This window comes from Drepanopeziza brunnea (assembly GCF_022702325.1).
Source record: "Drepanopeziza brunnea f. sp. 'multigermtubi' strain 214-2 chromosome Unknown ctg4, whole genome shotgun sequence".
Classification (NCBI taxonomy): Eukaryota; Fungi; Ascomycota; class Leotiomycetes; order Helotiales; family Drepanopezizaceae; genus Drepanopeziza; species Drepanopeziza brunnea.
This window is the reverse complement of record NW_027094067.1, coordinates 1,332,414-1,352,907: the sequence shown is the minus strand read 5'-3', so window position 1 is coordinate 1,352,907 and position 20,494 is coordinate 1,332,414. Positions and strand designations below refer to the sequence as shown.

At 50.2% G+C, this 20,494-nt stretch overlaps 6 protein-coding genes across 6 annotated transcripts; 4 read left to right on the top strand and 2 right to left on the bottom strand.

Annotated features, from left to right (window-relative positions):
- Positions 1-2,120: 2,120 nt before the first annotated feature.
- Positions 2,121-3,398, top strand: L3040_003170 (uncharacterized protein; the record flags this gene model as incomplete). The annotated part of the gene is made up of 2 exons (XM_007297614.1): positions 2,121-2,217; positions 2,299-3,398. 2 exons carry the CDS (start codon positions 2,121-2,123, stop codon positions 3,396-3,398), a joined length of 1,197 nt encoding a protein of 398 aa, XP_007297676.1.
- Positions 3,399-4,853: 1,455 nt separating this feature from the next.
- On the bottom strand, positions 4,854-5,398 carry L3040_003169 (uncharacterized protein; the record flags this gene model as incomplete). Its single annotated transcript, XM_066154370.1, has 2 exons — positions 4,854-5,260; positions 5,317-5,398. The coding sequence occupies 2 exons, from the start codon at positions 5,396-5,398 to the stop codon at positions 4,854-4,856; spliced, it is 489 nt and encodes a 162-aa protein (XP_066012340.1).
- A 2,007-nt stretch (positions 5,399-7,405) lies between these two features.
- On the top strand, positions 7,406-9,519 carry L3040_003168 (uncharacterized protein; the record flags this gene model as incomplete). Its single annotated transcript, XM_007297616.2, has 4 exons — positions 7,406-7,741; positions 7,949-8,261; positions 8,316-8,849; positions 8,897-9,519. 4 exons carry the CDS (start codon positions 7,406-7,408, stop codon positions 9,517-9,519), a joined length of 1,806 nt encoding a protein of 601 aa, XP_007297678.2.
- Positions 9,520-14,038: 4,519 nt separating this feature from the next.
- Positions 14,039-15,071, bottom strand: L3040_003167 (uncharacterized protein; the record flags this gene model as incomplete). The annotated part of the gene is made up of 3 exons (XM_066154369.1): positions 14,039-14,780; positions 14,829-14,944; positions 15,030-15,071. 3 exons carry the CDS (start codon positions 15,069-15,071, stop codon positions 14,039-14,041), a joined length of 900 nt encoding a protein of 299 aa, XP_066012339.1.
- Positions 15,072-15,528: 457 nt separating this feature from the next.
- On the top strand, positions 15,529-16,577 carry L3040_003166 (uncharacterized protein; the record flags this gene model as incomplete). Its single annotated transcript, XM_007297618.1, has 2 exons — positions 15,529-15,642; positions 15,696-16,577. 2 exons carry the CDS (start codon positions 15,529-15,531, stop codon positions 16,575-16,577), a joined length of 996 nt encoding a protein of 331 aa, XP_007297680.1.
- Positions 16,578-18,478: 1,901 nt separating this feature from the next.
- L3040_003165 (uncharacterized protein) lies at positions 18,479-20,011 on the top strand (the record flags this gene model as incomplete). Its single annotated transcript, XM_066154368.1, has 5 exons — positions 18,479-18,694; positions 18,830-19,369; positions 19,504-19,537; positions 19,597-19,607; positions 19,652-20,011. The coding sequence occupies 5 exons, from the start codon at positions 18,479-18,481 to the stop codon at positions 20,009-20,011; spliced, it is 1,161 nt and encodes a 386-aa protein (XP_066012338.1).
- Between the last annotated feature and the right edge of the window lie 483 nt (positions 20,012-20,494).

The following is a 20,494-nucleotide window of genomic DNA, read 5'->3' as shown; positions in this document are numbered from 1 at the left end:
CGGAGTACGGAGGACGATCTTCGATATAAAAAACAAAAAGACAAATAGACCATCGGCTAATATTAGCGAAATGAATACGATATCGGGTTGAATTAATCACAGACAGATATATACCCCTTCTTACACCTACATATGAGTCAATGCATATTCCCCTTCACCGTCCTCTGCAAATACGATGCCACCATCGAAATGTCTCTCGCTCTGGCTAGCCTGAAGCTTTCTCTTCATTAGAGCTCAAGGAAGAGAAGTTATCGGCTATCGAACAGTTGCCGAAGTAAGTATCACTTGACTCATATATGATATAAGCTTATACTAATTACGCTAATTATCGACAGAAGCCCGGCAGATTGATACGAACAATAACCATAGACATACGTAGTAGTCGATGGGATACAGCTGGCCGAAACAATCAATTAGGAAATGGCTTATATCTGTGTAAGTTGATTGATATTTACGGAGGTATACGGAGTATCGGTTACGTATCACCCCGAGAAGGTCCTGCGCTTCTCATGGATCTTGGAGTTCGGTCCAAAGTTGCCGAGGGCCATTCCGACTCAAGTGTTAAATGACGATGAGTTGGATTTTCTGGTCTGAATGCTATGAATCATCAGATTCTGTTGAGGTATTCGGACGATGTAGTAAAGGGGGGGGTTGGGAGACTTATGGAGATCCTGGAGAACCGAGCGAGAATGAGATCGAGGATGATGAGTAGCGCTGATGCTTTTGCTCCATTGTCTATTAGGTAATTACCTACTCTACCTTAGTGCTTGAAACATGCTTTGGTTTTTCCCGTAATAAGTAGTAGTTCGTACTACTTTACCTGATACGTGAAAGTGAGTGAGTAAGTGAGTGACATGAATACGGAGTGGGACCTGTAGCTAAAAATACGCAGCACCAGCACGCAAACTCTCGTGTTCGTTATACTTTATGAGCTGGTGGCATGTGCACTTTCTCGTAAGCAACAAATTCGAGTCCTCGGTATGCACCGCCTCTTCTCTCGATCTGCTGGCTAACGCCGTACGGACTGCGGGAGAGAGGGTTCGCTCCCCCTTTTCTATTTTCAATTTACGGAGGGCCTCGTACTCTGTATGGAAACTTGAGAGCACACGGACACTTTGATACTCCCTATTTAAATCGCAAACAGCGGCTGCCGCACTGCTAGATGTCCCAGCGCACGGGGCCAGATTTGCCCATGGCAGGGCACTCCCCTTCCGTGTTGCGAGTTGGTATCTGTATCTCTGGATAACCGCGTATACGTAGGTAGGTAGTATATCGATCAGAAATGAAGCAACAGCAGCCGATAGCCGGTAGCCGATCTGCATTATTTACTCCAGCAGACTCCAATCCCAATGCCAATGCCAATGCCAATGCCAATCCCAAATCCAATCCCAAATCCAATCCTGGCACAAATCAATCGATCGGCCCAGGGGGAACTTTGGCTGATGGCTGTTGCCTGTCCAATGCTGTGGCTGAAAGATAAAGTCAGTCACTCCGCCGCGATGAGCTCTTGACACTTTTCCAGTTTGAGGAAGGGGCAAAAGGCTATGCTGTCAAGGCTGTGAGCATGAAAGTAGTTTAAGCTACTTTTACTTTCGAGAGTCAGGGTCAGTCAGGGCCACTGACCTCCGAGCTCTGATGGTGACGGAGCAACGGCAAGGACGGAGTCCACAACTCGGCCTTGCACCTTGCACCTTCCCCCTTCCCCCTTGCCCCTTCCACCTTCCCCCGTCCCCCCCTTGCGCCCCTTCTTCCCCAAGAACCTCGAGAGACCACCAAGTACTACGTACAACCAACTACTACCTACTTCAGTACTAGCAGTGCAATTATTTCTAAACCTTCTCCCCTAGTCCAAACCTTAATCACCTTACCTTACTTACTGATACTTCATCTCCAAAACTCAACTCTATTTAACCACTCCCTCCACCCCACATCCCAAGAGTCAGGATTGAGGATTGCCTGTCGAGTGCCTTCACTTTTGCTGTCGCCGTCGTCGTCGGTGATTCTTCCATTCACATTCGTTCCAGTCAATAAAGCTTCGTCCTCCTCCTCCTCCTCCTCCTCCTCCTCCTCCTCCTCCTCTCTTCCCTCCTCGCCGTCGAAGCAAAAAAACTACCTCCGCGATGCGTTCCTCCCTCCTTGCCGCTGCCACCGCGCTGGCTGGCTCTACACTGGTCTATGGTCAGACTTTCAGTGACTGTAATCCCGTCAAGGGCGATAGTAAGTACAGAATCGAAACGCCACTGAAGATCAACTGTGTCTAGATAGCTACCCAGTAAAGACAAACTAACACGTCTGTAGAGTGCCCACCAAAGGCTGGTCTGGGAACGACCCTCGTTACCGACCACACCAAGCCCAGTACTGACTGGACCGAGGCTGTCGCGACCAACCTCAAATATGGTCCCGACGGTGCCGAGTTCACCATCGCCGGCCGAGCTGATGCTCCTACCATTGGCACCGACAAGTACATCTTCTTCGGCAAGGTCTCGGTTACGCTAAAGGCTTCTCCTGGTGTCGGAACAGTCAGCAGTTTCATTCTCGAATCCGATACCCTCGATGAGATTGATTGGGAGTGGCTGGGCTCGGATGACAGCAATGTCCAGAGTAATTTCTTCGGCAAGGGGAACACGACCACCTATGATCGTGCCCAATTCCACCCTGTTGCCGCTCCTATCGAGAACTTCATTACCTACTCCATCGACTGGACAAAGGACTCCATCAAGTGGTACATCGGTGACGACATGGTCAGGGAGCTCAAGAACGACGACCCAAAGACCCTCGGAGGCAAGAACTACCCGCAAACACCCATGCGCGTCAAGATGGGCTCGTGGATCGGTTGTCTCGATGCCGCCGCTGCCGCGAACCCTTCGTCGCAAGGGACGTGTGAGTGGGCTGGTGGACCGATCGATCTCACCCAGGGTCCCTTCACCATGTACGTCAAGAGCACGACGATTCAGGATTACGGGTGCGGAGGAGATTACAGCTACACTGATGCGTCTGGAAGCTGGGAGAGCATCGAGTCCACCGGTAAATGCGACGGCAAGGGAACTCCCGATATCCACTCTACCACCGTGCCTGCAACCCCGACCAAGTCTTCTACCATTTCCAAGAGCGGAGGCGTCATGGTTGAGACTGCCGCTAGTATGAGCAGCAAGCCTCCTTCACCTGCAAGCAGCACTGTGCCCAGCTCCTCCGGCGCCCCATCACCGGTTGCCTCTGGCACCCCTGGCACCCCTGGCACCCCTGGCGCCCCTGGCACCGCTGAATCTCCCGCAAATTCCAGTGACCCCTCCGTCGTTAACACCAACGCCGGCACCGTCCTGAAGCCCAAGCACCAGTACGGCGCCCTCGATCTGGGTGTCATGGCTCTGGGTCTCGCCCTGGGATACCTCTTCATGTAGGATGATTGCGATTTGGTCTGGCAGTATAAACCGCAGGGGCTAGGAGTTTCTCTTATTTTTTTGGGAGCATTCAAAGCAAGGCGTTGCTGCACTAGGAGTTTTTTATGCTTTTTGCTCTGAGCTTTTCCCCATTACGAGAATCACTATTCTTGGGAGGGCTTTGAAGATACCCTGAGCTTTCAAGGGCTACACTTTTGGAGGCTCGCTCGTCTGGTCGAGGAAGAAGAGGACGCTGTGGGAGAATTAATGTCATGCACCGCGCTAGGATGGTTCGCTCCATGGCGACGGAAGTCTTGGTACCTATATATAGTTGAACGAATTCAATGAAAGAATTGACAAGTCGTAGACTTAACTGCCTCTTTCCTCTCTTGCAGCCCGGTGATGGGGTGCAGGCTCGCGGGTGGATACTTGCCTGCCGTTTGAGCTGCCGAGAGGGAGTGGAGTGTATTGGTCAGGTAACACAGCATATGCATGCATGCAATTCTGGCAAGAAGCTGTGTGTTATTTGTGTGGCGCTTACCTATTTAATTATGTATTCTACCGATGTACTCCAGGTTTGGTTCTACGCAAATAGGTTTTCCGTCTCTGGTTCCTCTTTTGCATCGATTATATGCCTTCATCCATCCATCCATCCATCTCTCCATCCATCTGCCTAAATATATATATGTATATATCTATCTATATCCGCACTGGGACGAACACCCAGGGGGCGGGGTTTTGCTGTGAGAGTTGGATGGAGGGGGGGGCGGACGGGAGGGGGACGTTGGAAGATGGAAGATGGAGGGGAGTGAACGGACTGGTCGATTGAGATTTGTGGAGATGTGAAAGGAAGGGAGGGAGGGAGGGAGGGAGGGGAGCTGGGGAGTTGGGGTACTTCGGCGGGAGAGAGTAGGTAGCTAGATGTATCCTGCTGGGTTTTGTTCGGAGTTGGTTGGACTCGTTCGTGCCATCCATGCCTGTGGTGTAATCGTCGGCTCGTATATGGATGTATCGGATCACCCCCCGCACTGTGTACCTATCTATCTATCTTATACGCGTTTCTTCGGTTTTCTCGCATCTAATTAAGAGATCATCATTGTTGTGAAAGAGGGTCTATCTGATCACATGAGAGCCTACACGGACCCGTTCTCCTAAGAGAGCTCGAATGTTCTCGCACGCTTGCTGCTCGACTGGATCCTCGCTCCACAGAAGTACACGAAGTAGATGAATGCGCGGGAGATGAAAGGAAAATGAATCCGGTCGCCGCGGCCCATTTCGTCGACATGTTCTCGAATATGGGGACGCCGAGATGGGAGAGCCCGGCGGCCATGGGGGAGGAGCGGATGAGCAACGGTGCTATGGCGGAGGCTGTGGGTGGGGGTACGTACGAGTCTGAAAAAACTGGTATTGGAGTGCGAGCACGAGGGTGTTGATAGGCAAGGAGAGAGGTAAGGAAGAAACGGGAGAATGAAATCTTTATTGGTGATGTAGGTAGCTCAACATACCAAAGCCAGAGCAGCGGGCCCCGGGGTGGTTGTGCCCATGTCTTGTGCGGTCGCGGGCGTAGAGCCAGTTCTGCACGGGGACGAAGGCGAACATCATGGAGACTCCGGCTGCGAAAGTTGGGTATGTGAGATTGGCTGAGATTATCGAGAGGCCGTTGTTGACAACAAAGACACGGAAAACGCCATCGAGGTACAGGAACAGAATAGCGTAAGCGAAGCCGTTGTAGATCCCAAGCAGAAGGACGATAGGCTCCGTCGATATGGTCTTGAAGACCATAGTCGTTACGAACCGCATTTCTTCCCAGACATTGGCTTTGATGGTCAGAATAGCTTGCCCATCTGGGCCCGTATAGGTAGGTTGAGAGCGTCCGTGGTTCCCTGTGGCCTGGTCAGTACGTCTTTACAATTTTTACGTGCACTTGAAATCTGCTCACAAAGCTCAAGATTGCGTAGCAAGCAATCGAAGCTACGTATAGCCACTTTCGGCCTCCAACATCCTAGAGATTTCAGATGCATCTTGTGCTGCAGTCCTATGTGGATTTGGTAGCTTTGCGCAGACTCACGAGAGAGGCCCCACAAACTCAGGCCAATGACTCTGGGTTGGGTGACATGATGATGGCGTATTGACCAAGCGTAGATATTCAAACACTGTCAAGCGAGAAACAGAAGCTGGGACACACTCATCGTTGGGAGACACTCATTGTTGGGATATACATACATATACATAAAGGTATATACATACATGGAGTTCAAAACACCCTCGGCCCACCCAACCACTGCAACACGCTTCACCACGCACCCACATTTGCGGGGACCGGGAGACATGTAGGGACGAGACGAGACGATTAGCCACGGCCGTGGTCCCTCTAGCTCATATCATGGATCTTTCGCGGTTCGGCTCCAGTCGGGACGGCTCATGGAGACATCTCCTGGTAGTCCGACCATTGATGAGGATCTAAGGATCCACATGCCAACGAATATATATACAACAGCCGCGGCGTCGTCAGGATCAATCTGCGCAGCATCATCTATCTGATGACCAGGGCGGACGGCTGAATGCCGAGTCAATAATGGTGGAACCTAGCATCAGTAGAGCCAAAAGAGCAGAGCGATAGTATCCCGTGTGGTCTGTGGTGGTGATTCGTGAAGTATCAGGAAAAGGAGAGTTTCGCTGATCGTCGTGCCGAACCTTCGAATTCCCGTAAACTCACGGTAGGGAGGAAGCTTGTCTAAGTGCGAAGCTTCCGGGAAGCTCCATTGACCGGAAGCGAAAAGTCTTTTTCTTCATGGGTGTGGCCATATCATGCACCACTACGACACGTGATCTCTGTTTACATCACCCCTTTAGATCCAGTTCGAGACCGACAGTGAGCAGCGACTAGGTAATCAAGAGCCCGCAGATCAAAGACTAACGGTTAATAGACATTGCACTACCTATGAGCCGTTCAAATGTGGGAGTGGTAGTGGAAGTGAAGGTGGAAGCTAAGTTGTTATTTTTTTTTAGCCAGACCTCGATGACAGGAGAGAGAGAGAGAGAGAGGACGAGAGGACTACAGAACTCGAGATGACCTAGGGGATCTTCAATGCAAGCGTGCGTCTGGTTCGTGGGCATTGTTCGTGGCCATGAGAAGTGGCAGGCAGGCGACTTTTTACCTTTGGAAGTAGGAGTTGTGCCCGGAGGATCTTTGTCGAAGGTGATCGAGCAGCTCAATATCCTCGCTTTCCTTTGAACTTCGGCGCTCTGAGAACATTCCATGTCCATTCAAGGGCATTCATCCCGTAGCAGTAAAGATTAGAACCTAAACTGGCTACTAATAATATGGAGCGGATTAGCCCGTAAAGCTATTGTGAGGGGGGAGGGGGGGGTGCGTAGCCTCACATTCACTCCCCTTCACTTTCCCCTTCACCTCCGCTTCACCTTCACCTCCACCTCCACCTCACCTTCACCTCACCTTCAACTTCACTCACCTTCAACTTCACTCACCTTCAACTTCACCTGGCCATCGCCTCATTAGCGCCCCTCCCACAAACACTGAACCATAAAATAAGTTTCATCACAGCTCCCCTTGCAACTTCCCCCATCCCATCCCATCCCATCCCATCTTTTCTCGTCCCGTTCCCCGTCGACCTTATCCTCTCTGGCCCAACTGTTCAACTGTCCAACACCTCGACAACTTTTGCATGGCAGTGCCTCTATGCCTCACACAACCTCGATAGGACACCACAACAGACAGTCCCAACTGACCCGACTCACTCGACTCGACCCAACCAGAATCAACCTAGAAACAGACATAGCAGACTGTTGAACTAGAAGCATCCGATCTTGGTAAGTCGGTGCCCCCCTCCCCCCGTCTGTAGGACAATGACTGACGGATAGAACCTCCTTCCAGCTTTGCAGATCCAAAACATAGCCAGAGCCAGAGCCAGAGCCAGCCAGCACTTGCTCCTATACCCAACAACATCAACTCTCAGTCCCAGCAACACGCCGACACACCTATACCCTTTCGCATATCCGCCGACAGTATGATCCGAATGACCAGATCCAGGCGCGCGGCGGAAAATTCTTTCCTGAACTCGGGTCCTGTACAGGTTCGGGGGGCGGGCAACCACAACCTCCGCGCAACACGCATGCAGACGACGCAAACAATAGTACCTCCAGAGGCTCGCATCAGGAGAGACATTGTCGCACCAAGATTGCGCATTCCCGGAAGCCTAGACATAGACGAGGGCACCGAAGAAGAATACAACATATATGGTGAGGTCGAGCTCGCTACCAGCCTTTCCGGCAACTCTACCACGACCCCAAGGGTAAACCGGGATACCGGCGGCGCCAAAATCTTCCGAAGCCTGTCACTCGAGGTATGTATCTTTCCTTCTTGTTCGTCTTCGGTGTTCATCCTTGCCTCCCAAACCTTCACTTCTGCTTTCATGTTAGCTCCACGACATAATAGACCAACTCCTTCTCGCATAATTCGACCTCTCAAGAGTCTGCATCTCGTGCGCACATGACCTACCTACCCTTACCTGTTTGATACTTCGAGCCTTGACTAACTCACCTTTGTGCAGCTTCATCAAATGATTGCTCTGTATCTCCCTGAAGATGAGGACCTCATCAACTATTCTAGGATCTGTAAAGAGACTTTACCTACCATTACTTGCAGTGTCTGGCGCAAGCGCTTTCTCCAGTACTTCGACGGCGTTAAAGGATTCAGCCCAAAAGATCTGACTTGGAGGTATTTATTCAGAAGAACTGTTTGTCAAAATTGGATTGTCTTTGACCTGAGGGGTCTCGGACTTCCTCGTATTGACACGGGAACACAAAAGCTCCAAAGATACTATCAGGAGAGGGTACTGCAGGTCATCCAAGGTGTACTGCTCGGTGAGTTATAACCAAGAAGCGTTAAGAAAGAAAGGTGGCTTACAATGTGAACAGAATCAAATGCTTCCGTGTGCCAAGACGAGACTGGGAACATAGTTGTCCGAGGCTCGAACTTGTCATTCATCGCCGACTTGCTCACTGGCCAGAACGGTACTTCATACCTCGACATTGTTGACTCTGTATTCAACACCAGCTTTTTCGACCAAGAAACCGCAAATTCTCTTCACCGGGTCGTCACCGCAGCTGACAAAAATACCCTGATCTATGTCCTCCAGCTCTGCCTAACACCATTCTCTCTCCACCCGAACTACTGCAATCACAGAGTCAACCACTTTGATATCTCACAATTCCACGCATACTCTGGCCCCCGCACCCAGCCGGTCTGCAATGGAGTCTTCAAGCAGCAGGTCAACGTGCGATGGCTTCTGCATGTGGTAAACTTCTTCAAGTTTCACTTGAAGTCCGAAGGTGAGGGTCTGCTAGCTCATGAGTACAAGGAACTGGAACTTGATGAGATCCCCCAGTTTTGGGTTGGTCATATAATGGGAGGCACCCAGCCACTGGGGCGCCACTGGAAGGGCGCATACAGTAATTATTACTTCTCGCCAGCTGCTCCATCTGCTAACTGAGGTCAGCGTACATGGACGACACCTCCCTGGCGAGCTTGAGAGTTTGGGACGGACAAAATGGCGATATCCACACAGACGCCCTAGATGGTGATGAGGGATTTCAGGATATTGACATGTTCTTTGACGACGCCAGTAATTCGAAGTTCCCTTGGCCTGCAGATTGGGAGGCGGTCCTCTGCTCAAATCCTTTCGACGACATTCACCAACAGAACTACGCCAAGAGGAAGAGAGTTCCACCCCAAAACCTGCCGGGTGTTAGACAGTTCTGGGGCAGCTGCAGAGGTGCGAAGAATGGACACTTCTTTGGACGTGTTCATGCCTTGACGGTGCAACAAGGATTCCACGGCTTCCAACGCATCACCCTGATCAAGTACTATACCCAGGTTAACCACAATGGCGAGCACGTCTACGATCCAAATCAAGTCTGGGCGTATGAGGGCGTCGTTCTTCCAGGTGGCCGAATCATCGTTGGGCGTTGGTGGAGTGCTAGGGGCAATCCGGACAGCAACGATACCATGTGTGGTCCGTTCATGTGGTGGAATGTCGACCGAAGTGGCCCTGAGGCAATCGATGAGAATGAGGCATTGGATTTCTTGAAATCGTTCCAGGATTATATTGAAGTTGCTTAATCACTTGGCAAGCTTCTTCTACCTGACTCAGATCATCTCCCGGCAATATTATCGAACCGATACCCCAATTTTGACAACTCGCGTCGGTTCTCTCAACACCCTCGGATCGATACCTGAAATCTCCCAACATCGTACATATCAACGGCTATATGCACATATGCGCTTGGCAACAGCTGACTCATTCTGGAGAAACTGCTCGAATAATGCCGATAGGCATCGTTTTGTACGATCTCGATACCGTCACTGCTGGCATCCTCCTTCACAGCACACATGACATATCTCAGACCTCCGAATTTTCTTCAGATGGATGAATATCCGTCATGTTTTTCTTTCTCTCTTCGCAACGATTTTACAACACACTCCTCTGAGTTTCCGGCCATTTTGCCTCACACACTCTCTCTTGTATTTACTGATCGAAGGTGGCGGCACGACACACTCCTCTGAATATTCCGGCCATTTTGCATCGCACACACTCTCTTGTATATAATGATCGATGGTGGCGGATGGTGGATAGACAAGTGGAGGATAGGATAGGGAGGGTAGTCGGTTGGTTGGATTGCGCTACCGTGGCGAGCTTGTCTATAGATCCCGAACCAATAACTAATCAAGTGTCTTCTTGAGAATACCTGAAGTTTACCAATTGCGTGCGCAACGTTACGGCGTCGAAGTGAGCCACACGTTGAGAGACTATGGCCCAGGCACCTTCCACCAGATTCAGGAATCGAGTTACGACACCCTCGCCCACATGCCGACCCTCGGCTCTCTGACAGCAGCCCTTTCTCTATAAGCCCCGAGGTGGATAATTGATTTCCAAGTACCTGAGAGTCCTTTCATCCGCGCCATTCTCTCCATGTGGGAACGCAAGGCATAGGCAAAGGTAATATATAGCAGCAAATGCTTGGGGAGAGATGAGGTCGGCGGCTCTCAGCGTTGACATTGCATTGCATATAAGCCAAACCGGAAGGATATCTGGTCTGTCTGTACGTATGTATTCGATTGTTTTGTTGCATTGTATTGCATCGATTGGTATTGTGACGCGCAGCCCCCATCTCATGCTCTGATCCGTCCAAGATACTCCCCCGTGTTTCTTGCGCGTTGTCTCTCTTTCTTCGCTTCTCCTTTCCGAAGTTTACTTTCCAGCCGGGCAGGGAGATGGGAGATTGAGAATGAGGCCAGCAGCTGCTCTCCGGTTGCGTGATGGAGTGACGGAGAGATAGACGGCACTGATCCTCGGGAAAGAGAAATCTGCGTCATGTCAAGTCCGTTGCATAAGTCGTGGATGTGCCGTACAAGAAAGTCGGTATCACCCCCCTTTCCCCCCCCCCTCCCTTTGCCAAAGGGTGTTCCAGGAAGAATGGATCATGGAGCGGCAGTCTCTGTCCTGATGGGAAATCGATGGCCCTTGGGGGGGGGGGGGGGGGGGGGGGGGGGGGGGGGGGGGGGGGAAACAGCATCCATACATAAACAAAGCCCTCCTCGCTTGTCAACGACAGAAAAAAGTATTTATGCCTCCAACACGAAATTTTTGTAAATCTTAGAGATCTTTCAATCCACACCCATATAACTATGTATATGTTATGTGATGAGAAAGAGTAGCTGGAGCTGGAGCTGGACGAAAGTAGTTCCGAGATTTCGCCGATAAGCGACAAAGAAGGCGTTCCGAACGTTTCGTTCAGACGAGCGTTGATATTCGGATGGGCCTTTGAGAATGAATAAATGAGGTTGGAAAAAGCGATAGGTAGTGCGCTGATGATGTGCCGAGTTTCGTGTAACGGGTGAGTGAAGGGGCGTCCTGACTTTTGCGCTGGGAATATTATCCATGGGCGGTGATGGTTGCCCGAAGATATGTGTGAGAGAGAGAGAGCTTCTTCCAGCGAAGCGATGGAGGGACGGACGGACGGACACGACCGTGGCTTCCAGAGCTGCTTATACAGATAGCAGAACGAGAACGGTGCTTTGAAAATGGGCGTTGATGCTCGAGGCCATCGGATCGGGGTATGGATGCCGAGTCAGGCAGGGCAAGCCGAAATCTCAACGCGGTCCTGCCTAAGCGCGGCCCGAAAACTGCGCAACCACCTCCCCAACCAAAAAAAAAAAAAAAAAAAAAGATGAAAAGAATTTACATTCAAATGACAAAAGAAACTCCCCAACCGAAGGGGAGAAGAAACACCCAGTCCATCTCTGGGGATTTGCTTTTGATCCGGCCGCCATATCCTTTTAACCCCTCCGCGGAATCCGATTCGCCCCGAACTTCTCCTACTGAGCCAGTCTGCCTGTCGCGATTCCCGATACCACGAGAGGTTTATGGGGTAACATGTAGGTGTTAAGGAAATGCCGGTGTAGCTCGGCCGAGGATCTGCCGCTCAAAGCTGGCTGGCGTTGGAGACGAGCTTGCTAGAGTGATGGCGCGGCGATAAGTCTAACAACGAATTTGAATTCGGAGTCCTTAAGAAAAAAGATTAAAGCGATAAAAACAATTCTCACATGGAGAGATTGATGGCCCGGCAATTGGTAGTCTGGAGGAACAGATGGGAATCGAGCGAGCCAAAAAAAAAAAAAAAAAAAAAAAAAAAAAAAAAAAAAAAAAAATAAAAAATATATGAAAAAAATGGTACATCCAAAAGACAAAAGAAACTCCCCGAAGGGAGAAGAAACACCCAGTCCATCTCTGGGGATTTACTTTTGATCCGATCGCCATATCCTATCTCCTCCGGAAGCCAACTTTGCCCCGACTTAGGAGCTTCTTCTCCTCTAAGCTGCGAGTTGCGGTTCCTTGAAAGCGACAATTCATCTTGTTATAAGAACCCCATAGGAATTTGTGCACACGGACTGGGAGTGCCGGGGATCTGCCGGGGGCGGCAGTAGTAACGTAACGTGCGAGGGAGGTGGCGAGCTGGCTCCAAGCTGGCTAGTGGACGCAAAACCCAAAGACGAAAGCAAAGGAGCGAGGAAGCAAAGGGAGGCTGAACTTTGAATTCTGTCATGGGTTGGACTACAGACCCAGGTTTCTTCGAATCGAAATCTTGCTGATACAAAGTGCCATAGTTCCTTCGCCCGACATCGAGTCCGACTATCGATCGAGGCAGATATTCCAAACACCAGATATATCCTATCAGAGCATAACCCCAGATCACCTCTGCGACGAGCTAATTACCAGCATACCCCAATCATGTTGGCGAAGAAGAGGACATCTATCTGGGCCTGGGATGTTCTGCCGAGTCGCGTTACGAGGATACGCGGAAGAAACTTGGGCACAGCATGGCATTATTGGCGTCCAGGAATACCAAGCCGACACTACCTCAAGCTCTCCGCGAGATGAGCGACGACAGATGGCTATCCTATATAACACAAGGGTTCATTGCGCTCAGAAGAGAAACCAGGCCCATTATATCAGCGTCGTGGCGAGGTGCAAATCTTTAAGTGGGTGGGTATTGAGGTGTCGGTTCGAGCCACTGGAATACGGATTTTAATAATGGCACCGGATATGAAGAATGAATGGTCCTTGGGCGAGGTCTATGGTGACATGAAGGTCCTTTTGCATGTCACAGGTAATACACCAGCATATTGGATTTTAGGCTGGCAGGCGGCAAGGCGTTACCCGGATAGGGGAAGACGACTTGGAATGGCGTTGTGCAAGAACACTATGAGCATCGTGAAATAGGATTGGTCCGGATATATTGGACGAAATCGATTCGAACAAGAATATGTTGGCCGCAGTGTGGATTGGCAGGATCCCAATCTACCGTGTTGGGCAAAGGAGCCATATAATGTTCGTGCGAGCGACAAATCCACCTAGCTGGAGGTGACCAAATTGAACATTGGAACCCGGTCACTGAAAGCAAGAAAGGCATGGCAATTACGCTTTGCTGAAGAATGTTATTCAAGAAAGACCATGCCCCTCTAACCATACACCCTGTCCTAGGTCGACCCATTCAAGTACCCTGGGATGGTTGGCACATGCAACACTGGTGACTGTGATGCTCTGATAAAATCGACGTCCTGGTAGCGTCCTGATAGGTGATCGTGATATATCCAGAATATTGGAGCTCGTCGTGTCTTTGCCTCGGGTCGAATTCGTACCAGGTTAAGGATCCATCCTAAGCGAGAGAATCCAGATATGCAGCAAATAGTCGAACAACAGAATTGCAACGCGTCTCAAAGAGCAGTTTATAGCAATTAAATAGCAATTAAATAGCAATAAAACAGCAGTAAAATAGTAGTCAAATAGCAATTAAATGGCAGTTGATTGGCAGTTTAAGTAGACGATAGCGAATAGATGGCGTTGTTCCAGAAATTCTGGAATTCTGTGCGCACTTTGGAATAAGAGATAATATTTTTTATCCTTATGGAAGCGGCTTGACGACCACGGGTTTTCCCAGATTAAGGAAGCCACAAAGCAACAATAAGAGTCCGTGCCTTGCACTGGGACCTTTGTATAATTTCTCTCATTCGAATTCTAAAGCTTACAAGCTTTTCGTTCCCCGAAACGCCATGACCATCTCCCGATGCCAGAGAGCCTCTACTCCTCAATAGTCTTCACACACTCCCATTCGCCCCTCAGATTCTCCTTCCAGAGACTGACTTTATTATCACCCGCACTGACCGCCAATACGTTCCCACTCAAACTCCAGCTCACTCTCCATAGTACCACGTCAAAGTTCAACACCTTGCTATTCCATACGCCCGGCTGGCTAGGATCGCTCGTCCAAATCCGAACTGTCTTGTCTTGACTAGCGGATGCAATATAGCTCTTTTGCAATACCGTCGGTGACCATGCAACATCGCGTACCCAGTCGGTATGTCCCGTCAGTGGCTCTCGCTCCTGTGTGTAATTTTGTGACGCAGCGTCGAAGCTCCATAATCTCAGCATGTTGTCGCTACCACCTGTAACAAATCTCCTAACTCCACCCTGACCACCTGCGCTCGAGACCAGCGATCCAGGGGTGGTGCTTGGTGCCCAGGATACAGAATTGACTCCGATGCCATGCGCATGGAAGATCTTGTGGTCCATTGAGTTGTCCTTGAACTCCAACACAGACACATTGCCGTCGGATGAAGCGCAGGCGAGTAAGCAGCCAGATTCGTGGGGAGACCAGGAAATGATATTCACAGATGCAGTATGCAGGGCGAAATCGAAGACCTTAGTCCAGGCAGTGCCTTGTTCGCGCCATATGAAGACCTTGCCATCGTAACCAGCTGAAGCCAGGATATTGCCATATTTCGGGTGTGCCCAGGACACCGACCAGACAGCGCCTTCGTGACTGGGCGATGTTAGTTTCGTTTCCTGGGGAGCAGACAGGGAAACTTGCCCTTTGAGTGTCTCTGTGAGACGATGCGATTCGCCTTCAACTTCGAAGATCTTGACAGTCTTGTCAGAAGAGCAGGTTGCGAGTCGTCTTCCGTAATAATCCAAGACCGCATCATGCTGTGGGGACAGTTAGCCATTTGAGCTGGAAAGCGCGCTATTGCGACTGCTACGCTCGATTCGGTGGAAAGAAAGCAGGACCTACAATCATGTCGTCATGACCCGAGTTTGAAATAACTTGTGCCATCTTAACACAGACCGTGGTATGTTTTGGTCAAGAGGTGGAGGTAGGACAAATCTTGTCTTCATCTCCTTGAGCTTCAAGCCAGCCTGTCAAGGACTCACCGGTGCCGTCGCGCGGCGAAACATTTCTCCGATGAGCTCCGGTGCCAGGGCCGGGAGCAGCTCGGCTTGTGACAATCGCCTTCCGATGCGCGGGGAGAGTACACTTTAGTATCTTAACTAGATCCAACTCCATTCACCTTTATGCGACTCTCGGCTCTTTGAATACAGACTGCTATATATTCATATAAATTCACTCATTCCATAACATTCACCGCAACTACCGTTTTTTGCATACACTGGCCTTGAGCTCCGAGCAGTCGTTGTTAACTTGCCTCGGCTCATTCTCACATCGAAGTTCTCTCTCAGTTGGACGGGAATAACGTTGCTTAGCAGTCCAACATAGCTCAGATACAATCCCCATGGCAGACTCTTTGTGCGGGCCATCAAATGCCCTCCAAAATTTCCAGAAGCATAGCACAGTCGACCGGACGTTACAGCAAGATCGACTAATAGGCAGACAGTCGCCTGCTCAAGTGTGCCTCTCCTATTTGAACCATGACTTGAATGCAGTTGACACTTCGATTAGGGCTTTCGATCCTCTCCTGGTCCGAACGCAGGTTTCTTAAATCCAGAATTCGAGGCCTTCCAGGCTGGACAGCTACCCTTAGATCAAGGCTTTCAACCGCACGGATTTGCTCATGCGCCTCCAAAACTACAACAACAATCAGACTCATCAGCTTGGAGCTCTGATTTCCAACGACTACAGATATCGAGTCCTGTCCAGCAGTTCAACCAACAACAATTTGGCCCACAAGTACACCAGAGACAAGATGACGGAGGGTGGCAACAGGAGTTCTCCCGGCAGCAGGGCCAAATGAGCGAGAGGAGTATGGGGAAGATGCCGAGCCAAACAAATTCCGCTTTCCGTCCTATGGGGGGAATGGGAATGAGCCAACAATATATGAGAGGCTTTGCCGGACCTCAGGTGGAAATTGCGATGGCTCAACAGCAGCAACCGGTAGAAGTCTTTGACGAAGCGGCGTTCGCCCGTGCGTTCGACGAGGCAGCAAATGCAGAAGTAGAAACTCAGCAGGGAACCAGCAAAGAAGAAGAATACCAACAAGGTCTTGAGCTAGGTCAAGACACCCTAGTCAGAGAATCGGTAGAACGTATGATGGAAGACTCTACTGGGTTGCTGGACCAAGAACGTATCGGCTCAGACAGAATCCACGATCCTCGCTCTCAATCCCCAGAAGCCTGGGCACAACAAGGCGACCCAGACGCTTTGGCTAAAACAGCTGCTGAGCTATTAGACAAGGTGGAACGCAACCAGAGCTCGAAATTTCAGAACAGCCAATTTCTCCAGTTGATGCGGCAGCTGAGAAGCAAGGAAGCAACGATCCGAGACGACGAGTTCGTGGTCGATGTAGAAGGGATGCGCCGAGAATCACAGAATGTTTCGAGTTGATGATGTGTATAATAGACCAATGAACCCGAAATGGGGCACAGAAAACAATAAGGGAGTTTTCATAATGGTTTAAAGACAATTCAGTCTACCAATTCCGAAACTGGAAACATTTTCAAAATTTCCGTATATCCCACCTTTCTTTGACTATAAGTTGTACGAGATAGCCAGGGTTATGGTTGACCGAAAAACGTTCACAGAACTGATTCTCCCCGATGCGACCCTTACAAAATTTTCTGGTGATCAGCCTACCCCTTGATACAGCCCGTAGCCATCGTTGATCTATGAAATGTCCTGCCTGATACGTCCTTTGGAATTGATGTCGCGAAATCCAATTCAGAATAAAAATCTGATATGGGAGCATTACTATCACTATATAGTAACAAATATATAAGCATCCGCTGCAAGTAAGGATATCCTCTCCGCTATTCCGCGCGGATCTTACAAAGCAGGAATAGAACAGTAACAACAGTCGTCAGGAAATGTGTAGTAGTTGCGATGAGAAGCATAGGTAAGTAAGTACCTAGGCACAATGCTCACGGTTCACGGTACGAAGCAGACTTACTTGTCAACATCACTTAGAAGAACAGATGGATTGATAACTCACCCACTCTTGTCCGATCCTCGTCGTCGCTGCAATCCCGATGCGATTCCGAAATCGCGGTTTGCGGAAACGTTGCCAGACAGCCTCTTCGCGGCCTGTGAGCGTTTGTGTTTTTGTTTACTTCCGTCGTCAATTTGATTTTTCGGGAAGGCTTCCGGGAATTGCATTGCTAACCGAGATGGTAGTACGGTACTCTGTAGATGCATGCGGGACGGGAGGATCGATCTCAGCCAAGTAAGTACAGACACGAACTTCTGTCGCGGCGTTTTCCTTCCTCTCTCGCGCAAGAGCTGGCTGGTCATTGTGATTTTGATTTACGGCTATTACTTGTCTCGGGAAAGCCTACGGAACGGAGACTGATCTTTTTGGGGGAACTGCCTTGGCGGTTATTTTAGTTGTTTTTGAGGTAATCCTTGCTGGAATATTCAGTGCATTTACTTGATTAATACGAAAGTGATGCGTTTGGCCTATTGAACACTCTATGGATCTTGAAAACCGCTGAGTGCGACTGCAAGTTGGGAAGGTACGGTAATACAGTAATACCGTATAAAGCCTTCAGACTGCCGCGCGGGGGACGTGCATGAGAAATGGAGTCGTTGACAAGGTCTGGAAATTGGACCAATATCTACTTTGCTAGGATAAACAACATCAACAACATCTTCTCACCAGGCCTACCAGAGACTTGCATCCAAACAAAATATGCGGAAAGTCGCAGCCACGAGCTCCCGCACGCTACATCTGTAAGTGTTTGGGATTGGACCGTTGCAAAAGAAGAGCGCTAGAACGTTCTGAAACTTCAGTTAACTTTGGTAACCTTTGTAACAACCTTGGAATTGCAAACACCTGATAGCCAATAGAGCCGAGCTACTTAAGCGAGTGGCGGTCAAGCGAACAGCATGGACGTCAGACCATACGGATATGGTATGGTAGCACAGTACAAACAACCTACTTCGATTAAGGTAGGCCATATTGGTTGTCTGTTTGCAATTCCTTTCGTAACCCAGTGACTACAACGTATACAGGTAGGTAGCTCGCTACCATTCTACTTAGTTAGAGGCATGGAAAACCAATCGGAACACACTTACACCCAGAAACACATACAGTACCTACTTGCATCATTCATCCCCCGTGATACCAGCAATAAGTGGGTTTTTTATACATCGAATGAAACTACATCAAACTGATTTGGCCCGGCGTTGTAGGTGCTACAAGACATTACCAAGCAAGGTAAGGCGAGTTAGTTAGGACCTACTCCTAATACTTCCGTCAAGGTCCAGTGAGCGGCGCTTGTAATCTGCCAATGCCGTGCGTAATCTGTAACGAGACGCCCGCAAGTAGCTGCGGGAGTTGTAATTCATCCGCCTGCTGCTCCAAGAAGTGCCAGCAGCTCGACTGGCCCCTCCACAAGACCCTCTGCAAGAAGCTCGCGAGGCTGCTCACAGCCCGACCCCAGCCCAGCTCGAAACTCGGCATCCTGCTGCGCGCCGAAGACCCGAGCCGCGCCTCGTCTGGTGCCGTGCCCGAGAGTCAGGCCGCTGCAGCAGGGGACCAACACCGCCGCATCACACGACGCGCCGGTCGTGGAACCGCTGCTGGGAGATCCTCACGCGGCAGAGAGGTTCAAGATTTCCAATAACGAGGTCCGGGGTAGGCGCTCGAGAAGACGATTTGCCTGTACGCCCGCGACAACTGGCCGAACGATGGCTCGAAGCCGAAGCAGGCTGCGCTGGCGCTGACGGATTGGGAGCTGCCGTACGACTGGAGCCGAATTATCCTGATCATGAGCCACGCGGAGGTCGTGGGGAGGAACCTACAGCCACCCCCGAAATCCAGAACTTTGCTCACCATGTCCGTTCTGGACGAGGGCGGGCAGCTGGAGCCCTTCAGAGATTTCCAGGACGTGACCCTGGGAGACTTGAGGACGGCGGTCGATTACCTGTCTCGCTACGGCATGGTCACCCAGCGGGGAACGGAAAACTCGAGCCTCAATATAACTCAGGCCGATAAGAAGGCACCCAAGTCGAAATTGCAGAAGATGATGGAGAAGATGATGGCGTCTCAGGCCGAAGAGGTCAAGAAAACAAAATTCAAAGGCGTATTGATCAGGTGTGCAGGCAAGATTAGCCTCCTTATCAAGCAATCCAAGAAAGCGGAGAGATATGGCGCAGTTGAAATGGCCAAAGATCACCCAGTTTGAAAATAACAGCCAACCGGGGCATGAAATATCATGGGGCTTCCGCTCCTCGTATATAAATTGTCCCCAAACCCAGCGTGGGATCACGACAACCGTGAATTTTTGTATTTTTTGGCAAATCGACTCCCTAGCTCCTGTCCTCCGTTCTCAACTTGTACCAGACTGGTCAGCTCTCAAAAGTCTTCCGCAAGTATATTACTGACAGGAAGGTTTTCTGAAAACAGACACGCCGTTCGTCAGCCAATCCGCAACCTCCCTCAACCTCACCTCGACCCCAAGATCGACGCTGAATGGGGCTTCCCACCTCCCACATGGCAGTCCCAAATCGGGAGCGTTCTTCTCGTCAGGCAGGATGGCAAAGAGCTCACTTGCAAGCAGGCACGGGCCTTGGCTGAGTACATGCAACATCACGTTCCCGATTCTTTCGAGGAAGCCCTGGAATCAGAAGAGGAGAAGCAGAGGCGCTCGCAGGTGCTGAAGACGCTGAACTGGACGGCCTTTGACTCTTTCTGGACGGCTTCAAGGCCGGGACAAGTGCTGCCGAGGGGAAATCTTGGGCTGGGGTCCGGTCTCATTTTGGAACGAGGGAGGATCACCTTGGGCAGTCTTTCTGACGAGGGGTGCCAGGAAGGGCTCTGATACCGTGTATCCATAGCAACTTGGGATGTTCAATATGTTATCTGAAAACCCCCAAGCGGCAGGTCTGAGCGTGTTCCATTGGCATTTCTGTCATCGGTCCGAACGCTAGTCGTCTCTCTCACAAGGAAAATGTCATGCGAGATCCTCCTAGTGAAGCGGTAATCTACGTCAGCTATCCTTTACCAGCGAGATGCCAGGTTTGATAGAGAGAGAAAAAAATGCGTTATCGACATTGACGTTGTGGCCAAGATCAGGTCTTTCTTTCCGGAAAGGCGATGATAACTGCAATCCCGCAAATCGGGACCATTTCCCACTCATGCATATGCATTGCTGACAAGGTCTTGCTTGTCCAAAATTCGCTTGTATCATCACAACACTCATGCGCCGCAACCAGTTAGTTTCACGATGAAACTAAAAGCTTAAAAAAGCTTCGGATGGGCCTTATTAGATCGTCATGGTCCGCTGACTTCAGAGAAAAAGTTC